Source organism: Otolemur garnettii, unplaced genomic scaffold (assembly GCF_000181295.1).
Source record: "Otolemur garnettii isolate 467f Iridium unplaced genomic scaffold, OtoGar3 scaffold00010, whole genome shotgun sequence".
NCBI classification, from domain to species: domain Eukaryota; kingdom Metazoa; phylum Chordata; class Mammalia; order Primates; family Galagidae; genus Otolemur; species Otolemur garnettii.
In genome coordinates, this window is record NW_003852405.1 from 16,188,755 (window position 1) to 16,208,817 (window position 20,063).

At 40.6% G+C, this 20,063-nt stretch overlaps 1 protein-coding gene across 1 annotated transcript in view; it reads left to right on the forward strand.

The window, feature by feature from the left end:
* The window catches only part of FAM69A (family with sequence similarity 69 member A), a 111,892-nt gene that overhangs the window by 67,002 nt on the left and 24,827 nt on the right, over positions 1-20,063 (forward strand). The window contains exon 2 of the mRNA XM_003784152.3: positions 9,249-9,383. Coding sequence (XP_003784200.1) covers positions 9,249-9,383 — 135 coding nt within the window. The remainder of the gene's footprint in view (positions 1-9,248; positions 9,384-20,063) is intronic.

A 20,063-nucleotide genomic window follows, 5' to 3' on the forward strand; every position in this document is an offset into this window, starting at 1 on the left:
AGCCCAAGAGTTTGAGGTTGCTGTGAGTTATAACGCCATAGTACTCTACCCAGGGCAACAAAGTGAGAGTCTGTCTCAAAAAAAAAAAAAAAAAAGAAAAGACTGAGAAAGGAAGCCTCAGAAACCCACAGCCTCCTTCATCAGTCTCACAGAATATTGGCAGTTAGAGTTAACTTATTTTTAAAAATGCTTTATAATAATCAATTTTTATCTAAATTATAATCAGTTAGCTTCTGGATATTCCAAAAGTCTAAGCTATGTTGAAAATTGTTATATTAGCTGCTTGGTTCCTGTAGCTTAAGCGGCTAAGGCACCAGCTACAGATACTTGAGCTGGCCCAGGCCCCCCAAACAACACTGATGGCTGCAACCAAAAAATAGCCGGGCGTTGTGGCAGTCGCCTGTAGACCCAGCTACTTGGGAGACAGAGGCAGGAGAATCACTTGAGCCCAGGAGTTGGAGGTTGCTGTGAGCTGTGATGTTACAGCACTCTACCCAGGGTGACAGCTTGAGGCTCTGTCTCAAAAAAAAAAAAAAAAAAGGAAGAAAATAGTTATATTAATTAGGTTATACAATCTTAGAAGCAACTATAAATAAATTTTGTCCCAAAATGTGCTTTAGAATCAGAAGTACAAAAGGACCATGCATTTTAACCTTTTAAGTTTAGGTAAAACACAGCTAAACTTTATTTTTAGTAATTGAATCATTAGTGAATTTAAGTGCCAATTAGAATTCCTATCAACCCTTTTCATGTATCCTCTCTTCCTATGGAACCAAGTAAAATTTTCATGTGGCTATTGTATGTTTTAGTGAGCTCTAGAACCAGTATCATATGTTAGGCCTGTTTTGTTTTGTTTTGTTTTGTTTTTGGCCAGGGCTGGGTTTGAACCCACCACCTCTGGTATATGGGGCCAGTGCCCTACTCACTGAGCCACAGGCACCACCCTGTTAGGCTTATTAAAGAGGAAAATGGACACCTGATTTACCCAATCTGGTGCCAGAATCTTTTTTTTTTTTGAGAAACAAGACTTTAAACAGGATCTGTGTCACCCAGGCCAGAGTGCTATGGTGTCATCATACCTCATAGCAGCCTCAAACTCTTGGGATAAATGACCCCTTTGCCTCAGCCTCGTTAGTAGCTGTGATTACAGGTATGTGCCAGCACGCCTGGCTGTATATATATATTTTTTATTTTTAGTAGAGATGGGTCTTATTCTTGCAAGAACTCCTAAGTTCAAGGGATCCTCCTTCCCCAGCCTCCCAGAGTTTTGGGATTATGGGCATGAGCCCCCATGCCTGGCCAAGAAAGGGCCAGAATCTTAAAAAATAAGGTGATATAATCCTGCTATAACCACATCTCAGGGAGTCTGTAGCTTGGGTCTTTGTGTACATAAGCAAAAGATTTATTAACTATTAAGCATATGATATGGAATGAGAATTACATTCAGTTAACTTCAGCATAAATATATACAACTATTATTAATGGATTCTAATAGCAACTTCCAGTTCTTTGCCAAGGCAAAAGGAAGAACCCTTAATCAGAATGGACAAGAAAACTGTCTCTGTTCTGGCTGGGATGTGCACATTGCCTTTCTCCTACCCCCTAAACCCTGCTTGGCTGTTCCCCCCTGGCAGTGATGGCTAGTATCACAGATGACCTTTCAGTGAACCTTGCCTCTTGGTAGTCATGCCCTTATATAGTTCTACATGTGTTCTGGGCTGGCCCTGTGTAACCAAAAGAATGCTGCAGAAATCATGCAGTTGCCACCTTGCTGTCTAGGGACACTTGCTCTGTGGAAAGTCCCCTGTCATGTAAGAAGTGTGACTGCCTGGACACCACTGTGCTCTGAAGAAGTCCAGCTAGTCACAGAAGCTGTTGCAGCCACCCAGCCGAGGGGGTGGACGTGTCAATGAAGAGGCCATCTGCACATCCCACCCAGTCCTTCAGATGACTCCAGTTCTTAGACATTCATTCCTAGTCATGAGTGTCTCAGAAACTTAGAGAACTGCCTACCTGAGTCCATTCATCCCTCAAAACCAGGAGAGAAATACGTGGTTGTTTTAAGACTCTTAAACTCCATCATTGCACAGCAATAGAAAATCAGGACCTTTCCCTTCTGCCCTGGTGTGGTGAAGAACTATGATTAAGTTCTTTTCATCTGTAGTTGCAAATGCTAATATTACTTTTATATGATTGATCATAGAGGCTACATGTTCTTCCCATAGGCCCTGTAAAATGCAGGCTGTCCCCTTGTTCATTAAGGGCCTTTTGTATGCCTTCTTTTATAACCCAGCCGAGAGCTTTTATCTATTTTCTTGGCCTTGAAGCTCTAACTGGTGCCTGGCCCATGCCCACTAAAGCAGTAGCAAAGAGAAGGATTATAGAGTCTTCTGCTTTTGCTGGGGAAAGCTACTCACTTCCTCACTGTCCAAGAACTAGAACTACATCCACCTGATGACATGTCTATGACACTTCCCATGTAAAGCTTTTTTTTTTTTTGAGACAGAGCCACAAGCTGTCCCCCTGGGTAGAATGCTGTGGCATCACAGCTCACAGCAACCTCCAACTCCTGGGCTCAAGTGAGTCTCCTGCCTCAGCCTCCCAAGTAGCTGGGACCACAGGCACCCGCCACAACGCCCAGCCATTTTTTGGTTGCAGCCATCATTGTTGTTTGGCGAACCCAGGCTGGATTTGAACCCGCCACCTTAGTTGTATGTGGCTGGCGCCTTAGCCACTTGAGCCACAGGTGCCAAGCCCCATGTAAAGCTTTTATTTATTTATTTATTTATTTTTTCTCTTTGTTGCCCTCGGTAGAGTGCTGTGGCGTCATACCTCACAGCAACCTCAAACTCTTGGGCTCAAGTGATTCTCTTGCCTCAGCCTCCCCAGTAGCTGGGACCTCAGGCACCTACTATAACACTTGGCTATTTTTAGAGACAGGGCTCTCACTCTTGCTCAGGCTGGTCTCGAACTCATGAGCTCAGGCGGTACACCCACCCCAGTCTGCCAGAGTGCTAGGATTATGGGCATGAGCCACTGTGCCTGGCCTCAAGTAAAGCTTTCAGATGTCCTCCTGGACACAGCTGACTTAGAGCCAAAACTGTTTGATCATTTTAAGCCTAATGTCACATCAGCATATGGTTGAACTGTATATTTTCATAGTCTGTTCTAAACCTTCTAAGACCATGATTTTTAGGAGAATTACAGGGAATATATGGGATACACAGAGTGTCTCATGGGGTGCTTGGCAAAGAATGCAGCTCCATATTATGTTTTGATTTTGACAGAGCTTAAAGATAAATACATTTCTCTTATATAATTTTTAATTCTTATATTGGTTGCATATAAAACTAAAAAGATTTCCTAGTGATAAATCCATGGAATATTAATCTACAGTAAAGGAAAAAAAAGTGACACGTGGCAATAGTCCTAGCTACTCAGGAAACTGAGATAGGAGGATCACTGGAGCCCAGAAGTTTGAGGTTGCTGTGAGCTATTGCACTGCACTCAGGCAGCAAAATGAGGCTCTTCTTCAAAAAAAAAAAGAAGAAAAGAGAAAAGGAACAAATTAGCTGTATGCATCCACATGGATAAATCTCACAATATAATGCTGAGAGAAGGATACAGGGAAAAATAGAATATAGTATATTATGTGTGCTTCTGTTTACATAAAATTCAAGAGCAATCAACCATCAAACTACATTTAGGGATACATCATCCGTGGTTAAACCATTTAGAAAGCACATATTTGATTATGATAGAACTCAGAAACATGTTAATTAACCCTTTATTGGGCAGAAGATGGGGGTCAGTGAAAACACTAGGATATTTTAACCAAGTGGTAGCTACACTAGGTATTTTAACCAAGTGGTAGCTACATAGGTATATGATTTATAATTATAATCCAAACTATATTTACATGTATATATTTTAAACAATTCTATGTAAATGATACATTTCACAGTAAAATTCTTTTAAGGCAATCGAGATTTCTAGATCCTGGAGATATATTTTAAAATACATACGTTAGGCTTGGCGCCTATAGCTCAACCGGCTAAGGCGCCAGCCACGTACACCTAAGGTGGTGGGTTCGAATCCCCAGCCCGGACCCGCCAAAACAACAATGATGGCTGCAACCAAAAAAAATAGCCGGGTGTTGTGGCGGGCGCCTGTGATCCCAGCTACTTGGGAGGCGGAGGCAGGAGACTCGCTTGAGCCCAGGAGTTGGAGGTTGCTGTGAGCTGTAATGCCATGGCACTCTGCCCAGGGGGACAGCTTGAGGCTCTGTCTCCAAAAAAAAAAAAAAATAAATAAATAAAATACATACGTTAAATACATATCTAAATATACATTTTTTCTGATTAAAAAGAAAAAGAAGAAAAACAAAAATCATCCATGATCCCACCACTCTTTTTTTGGGAGGAGGGGGGGACAGAGGCTTACCCTGTCACCCCCGTAGAGTGCTGTGGCCTCATAACTCAAAACAACCTCAAACTCTTGGGCTCAAGCAATGCTCTTGCCTCAGCCTCCCAAGTAGCTGGGACTATAGGCGCCTGCCACAATGCCTGACTATTTTTAGAGACGGAGTCTCGCTCTAGCTCAGGCTGGTATTGAACTCGTGAGCTCAAGCCATCTGCCCGTAGAGTGCTAGGATTACAGGTGTGAGCCACCACACCTGGCCAAGGTGTATATAGATCTTAATGGTTTTCTAATAGACCTCCAAAGGCAGTAAGACATCCTTTAATGAGGATATAGGATCTGTTCAAATAAAGTTTAATTAATGCATTGTGATGTTTAGGAAAATATTTACCTGATTAAATGCTTTCTTCGTAGCTCTGTTTATACAGTTGGCGTATTTTTCAAAAGTATTATTATTTTAAATATCTAGAATTTATTTAAAGAAAATGATAAAAGCTATATTTAGGGGGCGGCACCTGTGGCTCAAAGGAGTAGGGCGCCGGCCCCATATGCCGGAGGTGGCGGGTTCAAACTCAGCCCTGGTCAAAATCTGCAAAAAAAAAAAAAAAAAAAAAAAAAGCTATATTTAGGGATATGATTAATATGAGCAAATAATTTTAAGTACTTTTTTTTTAACAAGATCCCTCCAAAATAGCTATAAAGGACAGTTGGCCACAGTGTTATCACTATAAGAATAAGAAAAAATATGCTTTGAAAGATTTGTTGCAGAATAACTGGCAATTTAAAAAGTTGAATAAGAAGAGCAAATACATGTTTCTAAGCTTTTTCTGTGAAATGATAGAATATTGGAGCTTTTCAAAGTGGATAACTTTATCAATTTGTTGTATTGTCTGAGTGTTCAAGTCCACTAAATACGTTAATCAAAATATTTGTAGGCAGAAGTAAAGAGATGATAGATGTTTTTCTCCTGCTTCTCAGAATTAGGTACATCTGTTTATGGAGTATTTAGGGGTAAAGTAAATGGGACTTTGTGGTTTATGAGGTTTATGAAAGATGTTAATATGAAAAACAGATAAGTAATAGAAATAGTTTTAAATGGCTAAATTTTGGTGTTGTCTCTTTCTGCCTATTTTGATAATGTAAAATTATACATACAAGATTAAAGATTTTTAGATATGTTTTGAAATAAGTTATCACAGTGAGATCAAGCAATATAAAACAGGAGGAAATTTATTACTATTCTTTAGAGTTGAATGGGTTAAGTTTTTGTCATAATGTGTAAATTTCCTATCTCTTGTGATTTTTTAAAAAATTTATGATGAAACATTGATAACCATTTACTTTAGTCATAGGAACTACTTCTAACTCTTATTTTCAGGCAGTTTCTTTCTTTTTTTTTTTTTAGAGACAGAGTCTCACTTTACTGCCCTGGGTAGAGTGCCATGGCAGCGTCACACAGCTCACAGCAACCTCCAGCTCCTGGGCTTAGGTGATTATCTTGCTTCAGCCTCTTAGTAGCTGGAACTACAGGCCCCTCCACAATGCCCAGCTATTTTTTTGTTGCGGTTTGGCCGGGCTGGGTTTGAACCCGCCACCCTCAGTATATGGAGCCGGCGCCCTACTCACTGAGCCACAGGTGCCGCCCACTAGGCAGATGTTTTTTAAAGTATTAAGAGTTTATGCATAAAGGCTGATTTAAAATAAAATGATAATTTCTCCACACTGCACTGTTGATGTGTTGGGCTTCATGGTGCTTTGCAGGGAGGGAGCTGTCCTGGGTATTGCGGGGTGTCTAGGGGCATGTTTGGCTGCTACTCAACAAGATTCCAATAATGATCTCGAGTGATAAAACCAAAAATGTCTCCAGACTTTGCCAGCTGTCTCTTAGGGGACAGAACTGACTCCAGTTGAGAGTCACTGCCATGGTGCATTTACTGAAATTCTTACCATGCTTTTCAGAGGCAAAATTTAGAATAAAGTCACATTACCATTAATAGCCAAGCCCCAAATCCGCAGATTCCAAAAACTGTTACAGAGTAATTTGTGATAATTCAGCATAAATAAAAAGGTCAGGCTACGTTTCTTAATCAAAGATTAAATCGTCTAGGTAATTGGTACAGAACAAACCACTAGAAACATGTTATTGAGAGCCACAGAGGGAAATAAAATTAGTTAATAGCTACAGATGAAATTTACAGCTGTTTCTTCAGTTATCATTTTAAAACCTAAGGCTGTAGGATCTGCAGATACTAAAGGACGCGTGAAGGTCCTTTTGCTGTTTTGTGCTATTCCCAAATGACAGCAATTTTCCTCCCGTGGCATGGTGGAATACAAATGTGGCTCTCTCCTCCTGTCATTATGTCTACACGAGGTGAAGCCCTGTGCCCTGCCAGGAACGCGTTAATCTAACTTCCTCTCCAGAATTTTTGGCATTCTTTATCACGACAAGCAGCCATCGGGCAAACTCGTTCACAGGATGCTCTGTAGTTTAAACATATGCTGGGGGAAGTAGAAAAATATAGCTCGTGGAGAGAAAAAGAAAAGCGACATATTTAATTATGACCACAGAACTCTTATCACGCCTGAAAAATTAAAATAATCCTTTAATATCAAGTATTCTGTCATTCTTCAAATTTTCAGTTCTCATAAATGTCATGTTTTAAAAGTTTTTATGGGAATCCAGACTCAAAAATAACCACACAGTGTGACTATTTGATATATTTTATAATTTTTTTAAATCTTTAAGTTAACCCTTCTTCCTCCCTCCCCCTTGTAATCTATTTGTTGAAGAAACTGGGTTGTTTGTATAGCAGTGTTTCCCACAGCCTGGAGTTTGCCGATTGTATTCTCATAGTGTCACTTACTTAAGTGTCACTTGTGTTCCTCTGTCTCCTGTATTTCCTGTAAACTGGCTTGACCAGATATAGATTCGGTTTTCTTTTTGGCAAGTTCAAAAAGAAGGTAATAGCCACTCACAGCATTATCAGCCTCTTGCTCAGTGACTTGCAAATTGATTTAACTAACATTTGTGGAGTATTTACAGCGTGCCCGCTATGTGCGTCTGGTCTACAGGCCTTTAGATCTTTTCATCTTATTCAGCCTCACAATACTGTAATAGTTACATGTGGTCTATTTGGTAACCAGACCTCTCATTAGGGCCAAGCAGTCTTAAAACGTCTCAGACAAATCCCTCGGTACATACACCATTGTCACTTATGTGATTCCGTTTGGAGTTCTATCTGCATTTTCTTTTTACTGAGTTTGTTTAGAACTATACAAAAATACTTTGCATTAAAGGCACTTTTTATTTTATTTTAATAATAAAACCCAAGGACCTATTATTTCACTGTGAATTCATTGCGCTCAAGCTTTTTGGTGTGGGGATTCACCATCTGTTAACCTCACAAAGATATCTAAACCACACACAAGGCCAGCAGAATGCAGGGTTTCCTGAGTCTCTTTCTTCCTCCTCGTGCATTGTCTCCTGCAGGTGCACTTACGACTCTTTCATCTCTTTCTGCTTTCTTTGCATGCTCCCAGTGCTCACAATATCCTACTGTTTCCCAGTGTGAGAAACTGGCTCGTGATTGTAACAGCAAAACTAGCTTTTCATTGTTTGTTTACATATCTTTAATTTATTCTGCTCAATTCTCTTCAGAGCCCTCAATTCAACTGTTTATGAAACCAGACCATTGGAGCTCCAGACTCAAAAAATAAATGTCAGATTATCTTGACCAGCTGTCACTTTTGAAGATTAAACTGTTTAATATGTGGTGGATGGAGCAAAGGCCAACCAGCCCAAGTCGCAATTACATCCCAGAGCACTGGAAGCAAAACAATGCAAAGAGGGTTGTTTTGTGTGGTTTTTACAAGTTGCAAAGAGTGATTTCTTCTTAATATATCTTAACCCTTTCTCTACAGTCATTTCTCCTTTAACAGTTGTAACTTTCTCCTCAGTTTCCAGAATGTCTATTAGCTAAAACATTTGGTTGGTTGACTAGATAGAACATAAAGCCCAGCTGAATAGACTCGGGAAGGGAAATGACTGTGGAGTTTAATTTCCGATTGTAGTTGACACTACAAGACATTAGACAGGCTTGGCGCCTATGGCTCAAGTGGCTAAGGCGCCAGCCACATACACCTAAGGGGGCGGGTTCAAATCCCTAGCCCGGGCCCGCCAAACAACAATGATGGCTGCAACCAAAAAATGGCCAGGCGTTGTGGCGGGCGCCTGTAGTCCCAGCTACTTGGGAGGCTGAGGCAGGAGACTCGCTTGAGCCCAGGAGTTGGAGGTTGCTGTGAGTGTGATGCCATGGCACTCTACCCAGGGGGATAGCTTGAGGCTCCGTCGCAAAAAAAAAAAGACATTAGACAAATAACCAGATTCTTTGTTCTTATTTCTTTAAAACAAAAGTATTTTTATTATGGTTATTCATAAAGATTATTCATTTAAGATCCGTATGTGAAACAGTCTTTTGTAAGCTCTGAATAAATGGGAATTGTGTCTCCCTACCTGATCTTTCATGGTGCCCAGGATAGCGTGGCACGTGTGTTTGTGTTTAATAAGTAGCTTTTGATGATGGTGGTTTGAAAGGTTATACATCTTAAAGGATATTTTGTTCTCCTTTTCCTTGGCAGGACCAAGGAGCTTCCTTTTCTAAGACCAGTGCTGTTTGGACTCGGTGAAAGTACACTTTGTTCTAGAATTGACATATGAAAGCCGAGAATATATATTAAGTTATTCCAAGAAGGGGGAGAAAATCATGTTCTAGGATAGTGAATGCTGACTTGCTGTTGAATGAATGACTGTTGTCCTCTTTTCCTCCCAGGCTCGCTTCTCATATGTGCGGATGAAATATCTTTTCTTTTCCTGGTTGGCAGTTTTTGTTGGAAGCTGGATTATATATGTGCAGTATTCTGCCTATACAGAATTATGCAGAGGAAAGGACTGTAAGAAAATAATAGTAAGTATTTTTAATTTCCTAGTTTACTGAAAAGTCTTGTAATAACATGCTATATTTACTACTTATGTATTTACTAATAAGTATTTTCAAAAATAAAAGTTAATTTGTCATTAGAATTGTGCTGAACTTCTTAGCTTTTTTATATGACCAAAGTAGTAGGAGTTTCCCCCATTTTGAAAATTCAGTATTCACAATTTAAAGTAAATAATATAGTTAAGTTAGTGTGGGAGCATCCTCATTATAAAAAAGGGTTTTTGTTTTCTAAATATGTTTGTAGGCTTGGCGCCTGTGGCTCAAGCAGCTAAGGCACCAGCCATATGCACCTGAGCTGGCAGGTTCGAATCCAGCCCAGGGCCTGCCAAAAAACAATGACGGCTGCAACCAAAAAATAGCTGGGCGTTGTGGACGCCTGTAGTCCCAGCTACTTGGGAGGTAGAGGCAGGAGACTCGCATGAGCCCAGGAGTTACAGGTTGCTGTGAGCTATGATCCCATGGCACTCTACCCAGGGGGACAGCTTGAGGCTCTGTCTCAAAAAAAGAAAAAAATATATATGTTCGTAGTTTAGTTTATTCTAATCAGATTGGTTTTTAATGTTTAGAGTATAACAATATTATTTATAGGCAACCTTTTAAGAAAGCATCTTTTAAGTAAATGGAGTAATTCTTAAATACCAAAATTTATTGATAAAGTATATACGTTTATTGATTATTGAATTTTTATCCTAATGATTGGATATATCTCAGACAAATCACCATATCACTCTGAAATTTCTAGTAGTGATTATTGGTTCCATAGCACTAATATTTTAAATGTTTAAGGATTTCGAGTAAACTTAACTCCTTGTTTTCTGCTGGTACCTTTAATATAAATAATATTAAAACACTTCATCTCAGAAGTATATATTTTTTTTTCTTGCAGTTTTTGACTGGGGCTGGGTTTGAACCCACCACCTCTGGCATATGGGGCCGGCGCCCTACTCCTTGAGACACAGGCGCCGCCTAGAAGTATATTTTTAATGATAATCATTTGAAGGGTTCCTAATTATTCACATATTAAGGGTTTGACAATTATTATTTCTTTTTATTGTTTGAGATTCATTGAGAGTACAAAGAATTAGGTTATGTTGATTGCATTTGTTAGGTAAAATCCCTCTTATAATTGTATCCCGCCCACAAGAGGTTTGCCATACACTGTGACCCCCATTCCCTTCCCTCCTCCCCTCTCCCTCATTCCCCTGTCCCCCTACCTTGTATTAGATCATCCCTGCCTTCATATTAGAATTGAGTACATTGGATTCTTGCTTCTTTTCCATTCTTATGATGCTTTACTTAGAAAAATGTATTCCAACTCTATCCAGGTCAATACAAAAGATGTAAAGTCTCCATCTTTTTAATGGCTGAATAGTATTCCATGGTATATGTATACCACAGCTTGTTAATCCATTCCTGGATTGGTGGGCATATAGGCTTTTTCTACATTTTGGCAATTGTAAATTGAGCTGCAATAAACAGTCTAGTGCAAATGTCCTTATGATAAAAGGATTTTGTTTCTTCTGGGTAGATACTTAGTAATGGGATTGCAGGATCAAATGGGAGGTTTAATTTGGGTTCTTTGAAGATTCTTTATTCCTTCCAAAAAGCTTTTATTAGTTTTCAGTCCCACCAGCAGTGTAAAAGTATTCCCTTCTCTCTACATCCACACCAGCATCTGCAGCTTTGAGACTTTGTGATGTGGGCTGCTCACTGGGATCAGGTGATATCTCAGGGTGGTTTTGATTTGCATTTCTCTGATGATTAGAGATGATGAGCATTTTTTCATATGTTTGTTAGACATACATCTGTCTTTCTTAGAGAAGGTTCTATTCATGTTTCTTGCCCAGTGATATATGGGATTGATCTCTTTTTTTGCAGGTTTTTGCTGGGGCCGGGTTTGAACCCACCACCCCCAGCATATGGGGCCAGTGCCCTACTCCTTGAGCCAAAGGCTCCACCCAATATGTGGGATTGAGTCTTTTTTTGTTGATTAATTTGTATTCTCTATAGATCCTAGTTAGCAAGCCTTTGTCAGATTCATAATATGCAAATATTTTTTCCCATTCTGAAGGTCATCTGTTTGCTTTGGTGGTTGTCTCCTTAGCTGTACAGAAACTTTTCAGTTTAATTAAGTCCCATTTATTTTTGTTGTTGTTGTTGGAATTGCAATGGAAGTCTTCATAAAATCTTTCCCCAGGCTAATATCTTCAAGTGTTTTCCCCACACTTTCTTAAAGGATTTTTATTGTTTCATGCCTTAGATTTAAATCTTTTATCCATCTTGAATCAATTTTTGTAAGGTTAGCTCGGCATTTATAGCACAGTGGTTATGGCACCAGCCACATACACACAGGCTGGCGGGTTTGAACCTTGCCCGGGCCGGCTAGACAACAGTGACAACTGCAACAACAAAAAAAAACCAAATAGGCATTGTGACAGGCACCTGTAGTCCCAAGTACTGGGAGGCTGAGGCAAGAGAATCTCTTAAGCTCAAGAGTTTGAGGTTGCTGTGAGCTGTGACACCATGCCACACTCTACCAAGGGTGACAAAGTGAAACTTTGTCTCAAAAAAAAAATTTTTTTTTTTTGTAAGGTGCAAAGTGTGGCTCCAGTTTTAGTCTTTTACATATGGTTATCCAGTTCTCCTAGCACCATTTATGGAATAGGGATTCTTTTCCCAAGTGTATGTTCTTGTTTGGTTTATCAAAGATCAAGTGGCTGTAAGATGTTTGTATTAAGGGTTTGACAATTATTAAATAGTTATTCTTTACCCAGGCCAGTGGTGCTAGGTGTGCATGTATAGCAAGGAATAAGATGTCCTTGACCTTACTAAATTTACAGCTGAGGCCAGGTGAGGTGGCTCACACTTATAATCCTAGCACTCTGGGAGGCTGAGGCAGGTGGATTGCCTGAGCTCACAGGTTGTTTTTTGTGTTTTTTTTTTTGAGACAGAGCCTCAAGCTGTTCCCCTGGGTAGAGTGCTGTGGCAACACAGCTCACAGCAATCTCCAACTCCTGGGCTCAAGCAAGTCTTCTGCCTCGACCTCCCAAGTAGCTGGGACCACAGGTGCCCGCCACAATGCCCAGCTATTTTTTGGTTGCAGCCGTCATTGTTATTTGGCAGGCCCGGGCTGGATTTGAACCCGCCACCTTAGGTGCATGTGGCTGGCGCCTTAGCCGTTTGAGCCATAGGCACCAAGCCAGCTCACAGGTTTGAGACCAACCTGAGCAAGAGCAAGACCCCGTCTCTAAAAATAGTCAGGTGTTGTGGCAGGTGCCTATGGTCTCAGCTACTTGGGAGGCTGAGGCAAGAGAATGGCTTCAGCTCAAGAGTCCGAGGTTGCCATGAGCTATGATGCCACGGCACTCTACCAGAGGTGACAAAGTGAGACTCTGTCTCAAAAAAATAAATAAATTTACAACTGAGCTGGGAAGAAGTGAGTAATTACAGTGAGGTTAGGCAAATACATGGTAGCACTTGCATGAGAATATAAGACAGGGAGACATGAAGTTTCCCAGAGTTCTAAGAAAATAAATATCAGTTTAATACTAAGCATTCTTTTTTGTTTTTTGAGACAGAGTCTCGCTTTGTCGCCCTGGGTAGAATGCCATGGCCTCACAGTTCACAGCAACCTCAAACTCTTGGGCTCAAATGATTCTCTTGCCTTAGCCTCCTATAGCTGGGACTACAGGCACCCACTACAACACCCAGCTGTTTTTAGACACGGGGACTTGCTCTTATTCAGGCTGGTCTTGAACTCATAAGCAACAATCCACCCACCTGGGCCTCCCAGACTGTTAGGATTACAGGTGAGCCACCTCACCTGGCAATACTAAGTATTCTATCAGTCAAGATTTAAAATCCATTATTCCCAGGAGTGTTACATGCCTTACCTAGGGAAGAGAGAAAATACTAATATTAGAAGCAAGGGAATGAATTAGTAAAGCAGAATCCCAAGTTAAGGTTCAAAGATGTGCATTACAATTGACCATTCCAGATCCTTGAGGAATTTTAAGATAAGAAGAACTTCTGGAACCAATTAATGCTCATATTTATGTCTTCATTAATCCTTAAAATAATACTATGAGATACCCCAAGTCCATTTTATAAATAAAGAAATACGACCCCTTTTGTGTGGGGGACGTAAATACAAGAGGGACTCTACGTAACAAAATCGAATATTTTGATCTGGTTGTTTGTTTGTACCCTCACATTCACCTGAAATAAATTTACTTTAAGAAAAAGAAAGAAAGGAATAGGACCCAAGGGAAAGAGAAGAATTTCTCCAAAATGATGGAACTAGAGTTTGGTCCTAATTCTGTCTCTATATAAAGCTCATACTTTTTCTTCTACTCTATGTCAGAAAAGACTGACAGAGAAAGTTTTGGTAAAAACTTTCAGATCAGATATATTTGAAGATAGAGGGTTAAGCAAAGATAAATAGGCTGATTTTACTGAGGACGTCTTAGGACCTTTAATATATTAATGTGTGTTATACATCTCTGAGAGAGCAAATATGCTTGATCAGAAAAAAAAAATGCATCCTCACCACACCCTCCCAAAAAGATGTGTTTTAACACCATCTGGTAATGTTAGAAATAAGGTTCCAAGAGATGAAGCCAAAATGAAGTGGATATGCTTTTAAATACCTGTATTGATACAGTGTCCTTCAACTGTAAGGCATGTATTGGTATATGTTCTGTCATGAGTAAATTATAGTTGAAGTGTCTCCTTATTTTTGACCTTAATTTAATTTCCCCTTAACTTATAGGAAATGGGCTGGGCATGGTGGCTCATCACTCTGAGAGGCCGAGGTGGGTGGATTACTTGAGCTCAGGAGTTCAAGACCAGCCTGAGCAAGACTGAGGCCCCATCTCTACTAAAAATAGAAACATTGGCTCGGCGCCTTGTGGTTCAAGCGGCTAAGGTGCCAGCCACATACACCTGAGCTGGCGGGTTCGAATCCAGCCTGGACCTGCCAAACAATAATGATGGCTGCAACCAAAAAATAGCCAGGCATTGTGGTGGGCGCCTGTATTCCCAGCTACTTGGGAGGCAGAGGCAGGAGACTCGCTTGAGCCCAAGAGTTGGAGGTTGTTGTGAGCTGTGATGCCACAGCAGTCTACCCAGAGTGACAGCTTGATGCTCTGTCTCAAAAAAAATAAAAAATAAAAAAATAAAAATAGAAACATTAGTTGGATGTTGTGGCGGGTGCCTATAGTCCCAGCTACTCAGGAGGCTGAGGCAAGAGGATCACTTGAGCCCAAGAGTTTGAGGTTGCTGTGAACTACGATGCCATGACACTCTACTCAGGGTAACAGTGTGAGACTCTGTCTCAAAAAAGAAAAACAAAAAAAAAAAGTATTGCAAATGAAAATAGGCCAGGCACAGTGGGTCATGCCTGGAGTCCTTGGGAGACCAAGGTGGGGGGATTATTTGATGAGGCCAGGAATGCAAGACCAGCCCGCGCCTTAAGACCCTGTCTCTACAAAAAACAGGAAAATTAGCCAGGTAATGTGGTGTACATCTGTCCCCTCTGCTCAGGAGGCTAAGGCAGGAGGATTGCTTGAGTCCAGGATTTTGAGGTTGTTATGAGCTATGATGATGCCACTGAACTCTAGTTAGCTCAAAAGAGAAAGACTTTGTCTCAAAAAAGAAAAAAGGAGAGAGAGAGAGGGAGAAAGAGAAATAAATAGAACAAAGTTCTAGCATAATTTAATCTTACTAAAACTGAACATAATGAAAAAGCTTTCTGTGTCTAAATACATATCATTTTAGTAAGGCTGGTTTCAAAACATTGTACTTTGCATTTGGGGTTGTGTTCTTAAAACCCACCATAAGTAGTAATACTAAGCTAAGATAGTATTAACATTCCATAAGAATTGGGATTAGAGCTAAAAGGCAAGCAGAATATATTTTAAAAGTATATTTTCAAGCTTCAAAGTCCTGGCAAGATAAGGAGGAATCACTTGATGGAGATCTGAGAGAGGTTAGCCTGGTTTTTGTGGCTGCTTTAGGCAGGAGACATAGGACTTGAAATACAGTCTTCTGGAGCTAGGAAAATAAAAATATAGTCCAGATCCAACCAAGTGCGGGAACCCTAATACACCATACTTTGGGCTAAGACCCTGAAGGGATGAACCCCAGGAATAAGATAACTAAAAGAACCTCAGAATGGTGCACTGACTTTTGTAGCCTTTTTTTTTTTTTTTTTCTTACCCTGGGAGAATTTGCTGATTCTAGGCATGGGCAGGGCTCTGAGAAGAACTCTATACTAGCAGAGAGCCTTTTCTGAGGACAAGAAACCAGCAGAGGCTTTGTTGAAAACAAGGGGAACTTCATGCATACAGCCCATTATCCCATTGGGATATTTGCCAATTCCTGGGGTTCTGCAGAATAGGAGGCTAAAAATCTCATTGGAACGCCTTTAAAAAGCAGATCAGACAGTTTGGCAGTCTCACAAGATACAGATTAGAGTTATGAACCTGCCAGAGGGAGATGTCCCAATGAATGCCAAACTCTCAGTTAAAAACCCTGAAGGGCTATGCCCTTGGGCATAAGTAGCTTGAGCTTTACCAAAGATACAACCCAGCCTCAACACAGCCCCTCATTAGGTTGAGGTGATCAGCTATCATCTGCCTACTAGAGGAAAAAGAAACCCTCTAGTCATTATATAAAAAATAACAGAGACTTAACAGAACACAAGATAGCATGCTCAAAAACCAAGAGATAAACACATAAATTAGAAGCAGATCGGCTCGGCGCCTATAGCTCAACCGGCTAAGGCGCCAGCCACGTACACCTAAGGTGGCAGGTTTGAATCCCCAGCCCGGACCTGCCAAACAACAATGACGGCTGCAACCAAAAAATGGCCGGGCGTTGTGGCGGGCGCCTGTGGTCCCAGCTACTTGGGAGGCGGAGGCGGGAGACTCGCTTGAGCCCAGGAGTTGGAGGTTGCTGTGAGCTGTAATGCCACGGCACTCTGCCCAGGGGGACAGCTTGAGGCTCTGTCTCAAAAAAAAAAAAAGAAGCAGATCTACAGATGATTCAGATATTAGAATTATTCATAAAGGATGTAACAATAACTGTATTGTTTTGTTTTTGAGACAGTCTCACTCTGTCACCCTCGGTAGAGTACTGTGGCATCACAACTCACAGCAACCTCAAACTCTTGGGCCAAGCGATTCTCTTGCCTCAACTTCCCAAGTATCTGGGACTACAGGTACCTGCCACAATGCCTGGCTATTTTTTTTTGTTGCAGTTGTTTAGCTGGCCCGGGCCAGATTTGAACCTGCCAGCCTTGGTGTATGTGGCTGATGCCATAATCACTGTGCTATGGGCGCCAAGCCTAAAAATAACTATTTATGTTCATGTTCAGTTAAACAAGGGAAGAGGTAGAGGAAATAGACTATAAACAATGAGTAATTTCAACAGAGAACTATAATACAAAAAGTTAAGAATCAGGAAGATAGTATGGAGGTTTCTCAAAATGTTAAATATAGAATTACCACATGATCTAGCAAATCTACATCTAGATATATATATACCAAGAGAATTGAAATCAGGAATTCAAACAGATACTTGCACACCAGTGTTCACATTAGCATTAATCACGATAGTCAAGAGGTAGAATCAGGTGGCACCCGTGGCTCAGTGGGTAGGGCTCTGGCCCCATATACTGAGGATAGTGGGTTCAAACCCGGCCCCAGCCAAACTGCAACAAAAAATAGGTGGGCATTGTGGCAGGTGCCTGTAGTCCCAGCTACTCAGGAGACTGAGGCAAGAGAATCAACTAAGCCCAGGAGTTGGAGGTTGCTGTGAGCTGTGACACCACAGCACTATACTGAGGGCAATAAAGTGAGATTCTGTCTCTAAAAAAAAAAAAGGTAGAAACAACCCAGTGTCCATTATCAGATGAATAGATAAGCAAAATGTGATAGATACATACAATGGAATATTATTCAACCAATAAAAAGAATGAAATTCTGATGCATGCTTATAACATAGATGATTATTGAAAATATTATGCTAGGCTTAGTGCCTGTGTCTCAAGTGGCTAAGGTGCCAGCCACATACACCTAAGGTGGTGGGTTCAAATCCAGCCCGGGCCCGCCAAACAACAATGACAGCTGCAACCAAAAAATAGCCAGGCATTATGGCGGGTTCCTGTGGTCCCAGCTACTTGGGAGGCAGAGACAGGAGACTCACTTGAGCCCAGGAGTTGGAGGTTGCTATGAGCTGTGATGCCACGGCACTCTACCCAGGAGGACAGCTTGAGGCTCTGTCTCAAAAAAAAAGAAAAGAAAATATTGTGCTAAATGAAATAAGCCAAACACAAAAGGACAAATGTTGCACAATTCCACTTATGTGATGTACCCTAGAATAACATTTAAATATAAATTGGGAGAAGGATAAAGAGAGTTAGAGTATTGCAGAATTGGGCAAAAGTACCAATCAATTAACATTAGATTTTTGATAACTCAAGGATGCATTTTTATTTCTAGGATAACTTCTGGAATAGAAAAAATACATAATTTCTAAACTAATGCAGGAAAAAATGGAATAATTATTAAAAGAATACTCATTCCAAAGGAAGGCAAGTAAGTTAAAAAAAGAAAAAATAGAGCAGGTAGGATAAGAAGAAAATAAATACTAAGATGACAGATGTCATGAATTGAATTCTCTGGGAAACAAACTTAGAAACTGAGATTTGCCTGCAGTAAGTTATTTTGGGTAGACTCTTAGGATTAACATGTCTGGGGAGTAAGGAAGCAGATTAGGCCAGAGGAAGAAGTTAAACTGCAATATAGTGATAACAGAGGCTTCAGTTGACCCTGAAAGAAACTCTGGAGTTGGAATAACCTTACAAAGGTCCAGATCTTTACACCTCCTCACTGACCAGACTGTGGAAGCAGATTCCCATCCTCATCCCCCTTGTCATAAGGGGACATGACCTTGGGCATGGTTGTACTCTAGCTGAGTGAAAGTCCTAAAGAAGGACTTAGCTGAGAGCTTTTTCCTACATGTATTCCCAGCACTGAGAGAATGTAAGTTCTGGAGAAGGAGATTTGAGTGATTCAGCATGGCATCAACTGTTTTTTTGTTTTTTTTTTTGAGACAGAGCCTCAAGCTGTCCCCCAGGGTAGAGTGCCATGGCATTACAGCTCACAGCAACCTCCAACTCCTGGGCTCAAGCGAGTCTCCTGCCTCCGCCTCCCAAGTAGCTGGGACAAAAGGCCCCACCAAAAACCCCCGCCAATTTTTTGGTTGCAGCCGTCATTGTTGTTTGGCGGGTCCGGGCTGGGGATTCGAACCCGCCACCTTAGGTGTACGTGGCTGGCGCCTTAGCCGGTTGAGCTATAGGCGCCGAGCCACATCAACTGTTTAAACACGAATATGTTGATAATTATGTTAAATATGAATGGATCAAATATTCAATTAAAAAACAAAGACTATCAGGCTGTGCTTAAGAAAAATCAAAATCTGACTGTATTATGTTCACAAGAGACAAATCTAAAATGTATAAAGATGTGGAAAGTAAAAGAATATAAAGCCATTCATGCAAATATGCAAATTCTAAAAGAATTTAGAGGAATATTTAGAGGAAAACAACAGATATATCTATGTATATACTATATATCCATATGTAAGTTTTATATTATACAGACTGTATCTTTTTTTAAAGTATAAGACCAGGCATGTTGGGTGGCTCACACATGTAATCCCAGCACTTTCGGAGGCCAAAACAGGAATAATCCTTAAGGCCAGGAGCCTTAAGCAAAACATCGAGGTCCCTGTCACTACAAAGACTAAAAAAATTAGCCAGACATGGTGGTACATGCCTATAGTTCCAGCTACTTGGAAGGCTGAGGTAGGAGGATTGATTGAGCCCATTAGTTGGGGGCTACAGTGAGCTATGATCATGCCACTGTACTCTAGCCTGGGTAAGAGAACAGATCCTGTCTTGAATAAATAGTCTAAATCAGCCCTATTGGCTTAAAATATAATATATTTTTAATTTGTTTCTCCCATATTTCAATTTTCCAATATCTGCCTAAATAATTACTTGGCCTTTTTATAAATTATGGCAATATCCACATTTGCTTCTGGTCCTGGTCATTACTGTTTTGAAATGTAGCATCTAATCCAATTGTTTCCTCTGTGTCACTGCATAGATTGTTACTTTATGTAAGTGGATTGAACTAAAACAAAGCATATAATTAAATTGCTAATTTTGAATTTTAGGTATATAAATATAAAACTATATTATCTCAAAACCACATTTAGCAAAACATACTCAGCAAATGATTACAATATCCTTCAAAATCCTCAGTTCATCTTTGTGAAATAAGGAAGATGATAAGGAAGTACAGAAGAGGCCAGGCACGGTGGCTCATGCCTGTAATTCTAGCATTCTGGGAGGCCAAGGCTGATGGATTGCTTAAACTCATGAGTTGGAGACTGGACTGAGTAAGACTGAGACACTGTTTCTACCAAAAACAGAAAAAAACTAGCTGGATATCGTTGCAGGTTCCTGTAGTCCCAGCTATGTGGGAGGCAGTAACTCTTGAGCTCAAAAGTTTGAGGTTCCTGTGAGCTGTGACACCATGACACTCTACTTAGGGAGACAGTCTCCAAAAAAAAAAA